This window comes from Scophthalmus maximus, chromosome 1, assembly GCF_022379125.1.
Source record: "Scophthalmus maximus strain ysfricsl-2021 chromosome 1, ASM2237912v1, whole genome shotgun sequence".
NCBI classification, from domain to species: Eukaryota; Metazoa; Chordata; class Actinopteri; order Pleuronectiformes; family Scophthalmidae; genus Scophthalmus; species Scophthalmus maximus.
The window spans coordinates 31,572,950-31,583,533 of NC_061515.1; the positions used below are offsets into that span (position 1 = coordinate 31,572,950).

The window sequence follows — 10,584 nt, forward strand, 5'->3', positions numbered from 1 at the left end:
TGAAACATCGACTGGTGAGACGACGACGTCGATGAGTCGGGTGACGACGAAGGACCTGATCACCTGATCACGTGATCACCTGATTCATATTTTAATCATAAATCACGTTATTCAATCTTTTAATCATTGTGATGATTTCAGTCACAGTGAAGCCTGATGGCAGGTGTAGTTTGATGGATGTGAAGTTGTTGTGAATGAGCGGATGATGTCAGAGAGGAGGAGGAGAATGATGAAGATGATGAAGAGACTCACCTGCTGCAGGTAGGAGCGTCAGGTCAGTCAGAGCTGGTTTATGAACAGAGGCTTCACTCTGATCTTTTCTACAAATATCAAGTTCACTTATCTCCAATATACCAGAATCAAGGAGTCGCTAATTTTCATAAAGTTTCTTACATGTGATTGTTTTATTATTGTATTTCTGTATTTAACATTTTAATGTTTTCTTAATAATGAAACCTCATTCAAACTCAGGTTGTTGATATAATTCATAAAACTTCGTTTTATAAGGTTTGGGTTGTGTGTGTGTGTGGGCTGGAGCATCGTCAGGAGCAGTCACTTTATATTTAATATTTCATATAATTGATGTATTTTATTATATAATAAAATGATGGAGGAAGCAGCAGCTAATTGTGTCTTGTTTGTGGATGTAGTAGTGCTGTAGTGTTATTGTAGTTGTACTGTTGTATTATTGTAGCAGTACTGTAGTAGTCATGCAGTGGTATTAGAAAAGTATTAGTAATAAAATATTCCTAGTGTATGTACAAGTACAGCATCCAACAACTGACCCAAGTGCACTCGTAGTATTTGATCCAGACAATATGACACATATTCACTGAGTGTGAACATGTCACGTGACTGATGATATTGTTCCACAATCTAGACCTGGACCTGTTGGACCTGGACCTGTTTGACCTGGACCTGTTGGATCTCTATTGGACCTCTTTTGGACCTGGATCTGTTGGATCTCTGTTGGACATGGACTTGTTGGATCTCTGAGGGACCTGGACCTGTTGGACCTATGTTGGACATGGACTTGTTGGACCTGGACCTGTTGGACTTCTGTTGGACCTGGACCTGTTGGACCAATGTTGGACATGGACCTGTTGGACCTCTGTGGGATATGATCCAGATCCAACCATGTCCTCCGGGTTCAGAGGTACGATCATCATCACTGCCAATAAGCAACGATATCTCTGTTGGACCTGGACCTGTGGGACCTGGACCTATTGGATCTCTGTTGGACCTGGACCTGTTGGAGCTCTGTTCGACCTGGACCTGTTGGATCTCTGTTGGACCTGAAACTGTTGGACCTGGACCTGTTGGATCTCTGTTGGACCTGGACCTGTGGGACCTGGAACTGTTGGGCCCTCTGTTGGACTTGGACTTGGACCCGTTGGATCTCTGTTGGACCTGGACCTGTTGGATCTCTGTTGGAGCTGGACCTGTTGGACCTGGAACTGTTGGACCTCTGTTGGACCTGGACCTGGACCTGTTGGATCTCTGTTGGAGCTGGACCTGTTGGACCGGGACCTGTTGGACCTCTGTTGGACCTGGACCTGGACCTGTTGGATCTCTGTTGGACCTGGATCTGTTGGACCTCTGTTGGACCTGGACCTGTTGGACCTGGACCTGTTGGTTCTCTTTTGGACCTGGACCTGTGGGACCTGGACCTGTTGGACCTTTGTTGGACCTGGACATGTGGGACCTTGACCTGTTGGATCTCTGTTGGACCTGGACCTGTTGGACCTGGACCTGTGGGACCTGGACCTGTTGGACCTCTGTTGGACCTGGACCTGTTGGACCTCTGTGGGACCTGATCCAGATCCAACCACCGTCCTCCGGGTTCAGAGGTACAATCATCATCTATTAATCTGTCTATCTGTTTGTCTGTCTCTCTGTCTCTCTGTCTGTCGTCTATTTATCTATCTGTCTGTCTGTCGTCTATTTATTTATCTATCTGTCTGTCTGTCTGTCGTCTATTTATCTATCTGTCTGTCTGTCTGTCGTCTATTTATTTATCTATCTGTCTGTCTGTCTGTCGTCTATTTATGTATCTGTCTGTCTGTCTGTCTGTCTGTCTGTCTGTCTGTCGTTTATTTATGTCTATTTATTAATTTAGCTTTTGTTTCTAGATTGATTTCCGGTTTTATTTTGTATTCACCTCTTCACTTCCTGTCTTACAGTGTCTTGTTTTGGCTCTCTTTACGTCACCTGGTTCCCCCGCTCTTGTCCACCAGAGGGCGACAACTCACCACAATTTGTCAATTCAAGTCGAAAATATGAATCAATGAGTGATTAAAAGTAATCAATATAATAAATATTAAAATAACATAAAGATACATTTGAATGAATTGAAATGAATTTGATTAAAATTAAACCATAAAACAGAAGAAAACACTTGGATATCAGAATAAATATATCAATTTATCTGTCTGTCTGTCTGTTGTCTATTTATCTATCTGTCTGTCTGTCTGTCGTCTACTTATTTATCTGTCTGTCTGTCTGTTGTCCATTTATCAATCTGTCTGTCTGTCTGTCATCTATTTATTTATCTATCTGTCTGTCGTCTATTTATTTATCTGTCTGTCTGTCGTCTATTTATCTATCTATCTGTCTGTCTGTCTGTCTGTCTGTCTGTCTGTTGTCTATTTATTTATCTGTCTGTCTGTCTGTCTGTCTATTTATTTATCTGTCTGTCTGTCTGTTTCGCTATTTATTTATCTGTCTGTCTGTCTGTCTGTTGTCTATTTTTTATCTGTCTGTCTGTCTGTCGTCTATTTATCTATCTGTCTGTCTGTCTGTTTGTCTGTCTGTCGTCTATTTATCTATCTATCTGTCTGTCTGTCTGTCTGTCGTTTATATATCTATCTGTGTCTGTCTGTCTGTCTATTTATTAATGTAGCTTTTGTTTCTAGATTGATATCTGGTTTTATTTTGTATTCACCTCTTCACTTCCTGTCTTACAGTGTCTTGTTTTGGCTCTCTTTATGTCACCTGGTTCCCCCGCTCTTGTCCACCAGAGGGCGACAACTCACCACAATTTGTCAATTCAAGTCGAAAATATGAATCAATGAGTGATTAAAAGTAATCAATATAATAAATATTAAAATAACATAAAGATACATTCGAATGAATTGAAATGAATTTGATTAAAATTAAACCATAAAACAGAAGAAAACACTTGGATATCAGAATAAATATATCAATTTATCTGTCTGTCTGTCTGTCGTCTATTTATCTATCTGTCTGTCTGTCTGTCTGTCTGTCTGTCTGTCGTCTACTTATTTATCTGTCTGTCTGTCTGTCATCTATTTATTTATCTATCTGTCTGTCATCTATTTATTTATCTGTCTGTCTGTGGTCTATTTATCTATCTATCTGTCTGTCTGTCTGTCTGTCTGTGTTCTATTTATCTGCCTGTCTGTCGTCTACTTATCTATCTGTCTGTCTGTCTGTCGTCTACTTATCTATCTGTCTGTCTGTCTGTCTGTCTGTCGTCTATTTATCTATCTGTCTGTCTGTCTGTCTGTCTGTCGTCTACTTATTTATCTGTCTGTCTGTCTGTCTGTCGTCTATTTATCAATCTGTCTGTCTGTCTGTCTGTCTGTCTATCTGTCGTCCATTTATCAATCTGTCTGTCTGTCTGTCATCTATTTATTTATCTATCTGTCTGTCTGTCGTCTATTTATTTATCTGTCTGTCTGTCGTCTATTGATATATCTGTCTGTCTGTCTGTCTATCTGTCGTCTACTTATTTATCTATCTGTCTGTCTGTCTGTCGTCCATTTATCAATATGTCTGTCTGTCTGTCATCTATTTATTTATCTATCTGTCTGTCGTCTATTTATTTATCTGTCTGTCTGTCGTCTATTGATATATCTGTCTGTCTGTCTGTGTTCTATTTATCTGTCTGTCTGTGTTCTATTTATCTGTCTGTCTGTCTGTCGTCTACTTATCTATCTGTCCGTCTGTCTGTCTGTCTGTCTGTCGTTTATGTATCTATCTGTGTGTCTGTCTGTCTGTCTATTTATTAATCTAGCTTTTGTTTCTGATTGATTTCCGGTTTTATTTTGTATTCATCTCTTCACTTCCTGTCTTACGGTGTCTTGTTTTGGCTCTCTTTATGTCACCTGGCTCTCCCGCTATTGTCCTCCAGAGGGCGTCAACTCACCACAATTTGTCAATTAAAGTCCAAACTATGAATCAATAAGTGATTTAAAGTAATGAATACACTCGCCAAAAAAATTATCACCGTACAAATTATTAAGAAAAATGTACTTTTTAAAATACATTAGTTATTTCCTCAATTAATCACTGTTTAATGGCTAAATTAATACAATTAAATAAGATTAATTAATTTAAAATTATTTTTAATATTCAAATAAATAAAGAAAAATGTATTAAAAATAACATAAATATACATTTGAATGAATTGAAATGAAATTAATTAAAATCAAACCATAAAACAGAAGAAAATACTCGGAAATAAAATAAATATATCTATTTATCTGTCTGTCTGTGTGTCTGTCTGTCATCTGTTTATTTATCTGTCTGTCTGTCTGTCTATTTATTAAACTATCTTTTGTTTCTGTATTGATTTCTGGTTTTATTTTATAGTCACCTCTTCACTTCCTGTCTTATGGTGTCTTGTATTGGCTCTCTTTACGTCACCTGGTTCTCCAGGTCATCTTTCACAGATCCAACCACCGTCCTCCGTGTTCAGAGGTTCAATCATCATCACCGCCAATAAGTAACGATAGTAATAATAATAATTCATAAAGGTTAATAAACCGGGCAGACGGAAGGTGGAGCTCACAAACTGACCTGTTGTCGTGACAACCAGGGGACATGACCACCTCTGATAATGTCCACCAATCAGAGCTGATCCACGATCCAACTCTCGTCATTTATTGAATGAATCTGTTGATAAAAGATAATCAACTAAAATATTATTTATCAAACGATATGAACATCGACCTTCGTTTGTCAGAGACGACGACACGTTTGACGACAAACAATCTGTCTCAAGTTACTCTGAACAATACAAAGAGACTTCTTGACCTCTTGACCGCTCAACCTTTTTCGTGTCTCAACGTCATGGATAACCTCATTTTACAGTGTTCACGTTTCTGACCATTAGCTGTTGATCAGAGTTGCACACACACACACACACACACACACACACACACACACACACAGATGCTGTTGTTGTAGACTTAGAGGCGGGGGGGCGGTCATGAGACCCTGTTTGCTCATCCTGAACCATGTGAATCATGAGACAGAGAGAGAGAGCGGAAGAGGAAGAGGAGGAGTGGATTATAGAGGGAGTAAGAAATGATGGAGGACTTGTCCCGGTGGCTGAAGAGGTGCTGCTGTGGTGAGGAAGAGGAGGAGGGGGGGAGGAGGGATGAAGAGGATAATGAAGAGGAGGAGGTGAAGATGGAGGAGCTCATCTTCAGGAAAAGCAGAAGCTCAACTTCACTTCCGCCGTCCGAGGTGTGTCAAACTTTTTACAGTGTAATTGTCTATGTTTGCTGTGGTTCATCTTTTACAGTGGAATGTTCCTCTGTGGGTTTTATAAGTTTATGTTGACACATTTCAATATAAAAGACTAAACTGTGACAATTGTGAATTATCTGTAAATCATACATACATAAAAAATATGTTTAATTCAAAAACTAAAAATATGTAAATTGATATTGATTTGATGATTGTAAATAAAAGGTGTTATAGATTAATGTCATGGGATGTAGTCCTGGTGTTCACTTCCTGTGTGTGTGTCCCAGGTAGATCTGGTCCGGTCCGGCTTGTCCCCCTCCGGCTCCCGGGCTCACTGGTTCCACACGCTTCAGGTCCGACCGCGAGGTCGACGAGGACGCAGCAACAGTGACCCGCTGGGCGGGACGGGCTGTGAGGGCGACGCCTTCACCTGGGTCAGCTGATCTGAACCGCACCTGTTGGACACAACGTGTGACATATGACATGTGACACAACAGGAGACACAACATGTGACATGTGACCACATGGGACGTGACGTGATATGTGACATGAGACACAACATGTGACTTGAGACACAACATGTGACACAACATGTGACACAACATGTGACATGTGACACAACATGTAACATGTGACACAACATGTCACATGTCACGACATGTGACACAACATGAGACAAAACGTGACATCATGGGACATGTGACACATCATGAGACACATGTGAAATCATGTGACAACATGTGACTTGAGACAACATGTGACTTGAGACCCAACATGTGACACAACATGTGACATGTGACACAACATGTAACATGTGACAACATGTGACATGTGACACAACATGTAACATGTGACACAACATGTGACAAAACATGTGACATCATGAGAGATGTGACACATCATGAGACATGTGACACAACATGAGAAATGTGACATCATGAGACAACATGTGACATCATGTGACACAACATGAGAAATCATGAGATATCATGACCTGTTACATGTATGACATAATAAAACATACAAACTTTGTCATGTGAACATATGGCGTGACGTGAAGACACGTGATGTCACAGTGTGATGATTGACATTACGTGTTGTGTTCAGGGACCAGGTCTTCAGTTCGGAGCTGCTCAGTCATACCTGAGTCTGGAGAAACTGGGTGAAGGAACGTACGCCTCCGTCTATAAAGGCATCAGCAGGTCGGTCCTGAACCACAGCGCCACCGTGTGTTTGTCACAAGAACTTTAGCATTAGGTTGACAAGCCGTTATTTTACCTCCAGGTTTTAATAAATGTTTCATAATGAAAATGCCTTTACCATCGTTTCATGTACAGTGACAGAATTAGACAGTCATGTTAGTTAGCTAACGTTAGCTGTTGTCTTATGTTGGTTAACACCTTTCGTACGTTTCTTCTTCTGTGGAGGATCAACGGGCAGCTGGTGGCGCTGAAGGTGATTCATATGAAGACGGAGGAGGGCGTCCCGTTCACTGCCATCAGAGAGGGTGACCAATCACATCATCACGTCATCTGATTCATCTTCAACAACTCTTCATTAATGTGTGTGTGTGTGTGTGTGTGTGTGTGTGTGTGCGCAGCGTCTCTGCTCAAAGGTCTGAAACACGCCAACATCGTCCTCCTCCATGACATCATCCACACCAGAGAGTCGCTCACCTTGGTCTTTGAATACTTGGTGAGACTTAAACTTCAGGTTCATTTAGTTCCTGTTCGGAGCTTGTGGATAGAAAAGGTGGTGACCTCTTCTTCTTCTTCTTCTCCTCCTCCTCCTGCTGTTGTTCTTGCAGCAGACCGATCTGGCCCAGTACATGACTCAACATCCTGGAGGTCTTCACTCACGTAATGTTCGGGTACGTCACGACTTTAGTGTGTTGAAGATGGACGACATGACAGATTGCCCCCTGGTGTATGGCTGCAGTGCAGGTCATAAGCCCCACCCCCTGGTGTATGGCTGCATGGCGGGTCATAACCCCCGCCCCCTGCTGTATGGCTGCAGTGCAGGTCATAAGCCCCGTCCCCTGGTGTATGGCTGCATGGCGGGTCATAACCCCCGCCCTCTGGTGTATGGCTGCAGTACGGGTCATAAGCCCCGCCCCCTGCTGTATGGCTGCAGTGCAGGTCATAAGCCCCGCCCCCTGGTGTATGGCTGCATGGCGGGTCATAACCCCCGCCCTCTGGTGTATGGCTGCAGTGCGGGTCATAAGCCCCGCCCCCTGCTGTATGGATGCAGTGCAGGTCATAAGCCCCGCCCTCTGGTGTATGGCTGCAGTGAGGGTCATAAGCCCCGCCCCCTGGTGTGTGGCTGCAATGCGGGTCATAAGCCCCCATCAGTGTGATGAGTTCTTATCACACTGATGTTTGTTCACTTGTTCATGTTTCTGATCCATTTGATTTTCATAGCTACATGTGAACATCACTTGATCCTATTGATCATCGATCAATAAGTCTGTAAAAGTGTCTTTATTAAAGTTGTCATCTTTGTGTTCAAATGAATGAGCTGTGACACCAGCTGCCTCCACAGGCGGCGCTGTGACACCAGCTGTTGTCGTCTGTGCAGATCTTCATGTTCCAGCTGTTGCGAGGCCTCAGCTTCATCCACCAGAACCGGATCCTCCACCGAGACCTGAAGCCTCAGAACCTGCTCATCAGTTACCTGGGAGAACTGAAACTGGCTGACTTCGGTGAGCAGCCGACACCTGGAGCTGCAGGTGTCACGACTCGGACTCATAGCAGTTAAATATACATATAGATATATGAAGATTGATTTATATCAGACTTCTTCTTAACTTCAGGTTTTTTTGAAATAAGAAAAACACCCGGAGTCAAACTTTCACAATAAAAGCCTGGATGATCACGTCAAAGTAAAAACAAGTACAATTTGCTTCAAAAGAAAAGCAGCATGTGATTGTAGCGGATGTCCTGATGGTTCTGGTTCTCTGGTCCTGGTTCTGAGTTCAGGTCTGGCTCGGTCCAAGTCCATCCCCAGTCAGACCTTCTCCTCTGAGGTGGTGACTCTGTGGTACCGGCCCCCCGACGTCCTGCTGGGGTCCACAGATTATTCTACGGCCCTGGACATGTGGTGAGTGGATCAGCTGAATCACCGTCAACTGTCCTGAATGTCAACTCCAATAAAGTTTCTGTTTGAATCAGGGGGGCCGGGTGTGTCTTCATAGAGATGCTGCAGGGGGCGCCAGCATTCCCCGGAGTCACGGACGTGTTCGAACAGCTGCAGAAGATCTGGACGGTACCAAGACTACTACTACTCCTAGAACTATACTACTACAAGTACAACAGTACTACTATCAATATTACTACTACTAATACTATTCATAAAGATGAAAAACCAGATAGATAATGATATTATGAACAGTTGCTAATATTTGTGTCCTGGGGGTCTACAGGTCTTGGGTGTCCCCTGTGAGGACAACTGGCCTGGAGTAAGTCTGCTTCCTAATTATAGACCAGGTGAGTTGACTCCGCCCAATGCCTGGCCCCAGAGCCAATCATAAGACATCGTGGGGAAACAGGAAGTGATTTTAATAAATTGTTCAGCGTGATCAGCTGATCAATCATGTGACGTCACCTGGATACAAACTATAGACTGAAGAACACCATGTGACAGCGAACTCACAGACTAACTACATCTCTCAAAGCATTGTGGGAGCTGTAGTCATAACATCATGAAGTTTGTTTAGTTGGCACGTTAGCATTTGCTAATCATCTGTTTTCTGTTCAGAGTGGTTTCATCAGTCGGAGCCAAAACAGTTCAGGGCCGTTTGGAAAAGGTAAGCTAACTGTGGGGAAGTGTTAGCACAAAGTGTTAGCATTTTGGGGGATAATGGAACGCAGCATTGTTGATCTGGATCAGGTTGAACCAGCTGCCCCATAAGACCGAGGACCTGGTCCAGAGAATGTTGACCCGGGTCCCGACAGACCGGATCTCTGCTCTGGAGGCTCTGAAGCACCCGTACTTCAGCACGCTACCTCCTCCCATCATGCACCTCAAAGACAGTAAGGACAAATTGCATGCTAACAAATCTAAAGATTGGCTTAGATGCTAACATGCCATATATGGTCATGGATTCCCACATGGTTACAGGTGTGCTTGATTCTGTCCATTCTCGTGCTGTTAGCAAAGTTATCCTGAAGCTAACCAACAATGTGTTTTTCAGTGGTGTCGATCTTCAAGGTTCCAGGTGTTCGTCTGGAGACGGAGGTCAGAGACATCTTCAACCCCGGCCGCAGGATCAAACCTTCCCTGCTGCTTCCTGCCGCCAAGTGCTGGTGATGTTTCTTTTTCATCTGCAGCTTCAAAAACTTTTCTTCTGTGACTCCTTGAAAGTTCAGAGCTGTGACTGATTAATTATAAATAAACCAAAGACTGTTCAAAAGCGCCGCCCCCTTCGTGTTAGCAGATGGGACATGGACCAAAGTAAAAATTAAAGTAGACGTTAAATTAATGTTTCTTTCGCGTCTGACTCTTTATCCACGGACAGAGCTTCTGTTAGCGCTGACGTCCACCACATGTTCTAATCTGCACTGTCTGCTGCTCTTAGCATGAAGCTAAGTGCTGTCAATCTAGTCCTGTTTAGATTTAATATGTTTACTCCCCCTGCCTCTGTTTCCTGTTAGCATGTGTTCGCATGTGTTAGCAGCAGATTCATGAGGAGTCATTAACGTGTTTTTAACTCTGGCTATGTTGGATTTATTTCAATATTATTTTCTGTTTGTGTTGACGTATAGGTTTCAGACACTAATCAACCATCGTAATGTATTTTAATAAAACATCAAATATTTGTCTCAATCAACATAAACACTTTGTGCAGGAAACAAAAAAGTTTAAAATGAATAAATATTTACGGATCAGAAATGTTAAAATTCAAGTAGAAAATAATAAAATTGAGAAATCTGCTAAAGCTAACTCACCTATCTTAGCTGTCGGAGCTTCTGGCTGGTGAACTGAGAAAAATTCCAAAATGTGGTTTAGCTTCATGATTGTTTTCTGTACAGGCATTATTAATTAATATTAATAACAAACCAGATGTTTGAACAACATCAACAGTTA

At 42.5% G+C, this 10,584-nt stretch overlaps 1 protein-coding gene across 2 annotated transcripts; it reads left to right on the top strand.

The window, feature by feature from the left end:
* Positions 1-1,010: 1,010 nt before the first annotated feature.
* On the top strand, positions 1,011-10,584 carry cdk15 (cyclin-dependent kinase 15). Of its 2 annotated transcripts, none has more exons than XM_035629940.2 (14): positions 1,011-1,850; positions 4,684-5,496; positions 5,787-5,933; positions 6,607-6,701; positions 6,927-7,006; positions 7,100-7,194; positions 7,307-7,369; positions 8,059-8,200; positions 8,478-8,598; positions 8,670-8,763; positions 8,921-8,984; positions 9,256-9,304; positions 9,388-9,530; positions 9,692-10,584. In XM_035629940.2, exons 2-14 carry the CDS (start codon positions 5,335-5,337, stop codon positions 9,805-9,807), a joined length of 1,371 nt encoding a protein of 456 aa, XP_035485833.2. In that variant the 5' UTR covers positions 1,011-1,850; positions 4,684-5,334; the 3' UTR covers positions 9,808-10,584. The 2 variants fall into 2 exon arrangements, with proteins under 2 accessions (XP_035485833.2, XP_047187487.1); XM_047331531.1 differs by having other exon boundaries at positions 8,077-8,200.

Excerpts from the sequence above, each read along its gene's own strand:
- cdk15 (XM_035629940.2), top strand. The coding sequence starts at position 5,335 with ATGATGGAGGACTTGTCCCGGTGGCTGAAGAGGTGCTGCTGTGGTGAG. Across the intron at positions 5,497-5,786 it reads CTTCACTTCCGCCGTCCGAG|GTAGATCTGGTCCGGTCCGG; the intron begins GTGTGTCAAACT and ends TGTGTGTCCCAG. Across the intron at positions 8,764-8,920 it reads AGCTGCAGAAGATCTGGACG|GTCTTGGGTGTCCCCTGTGA; the intron begins GTACCAAGACTA and ends GGGGGTCTACAG.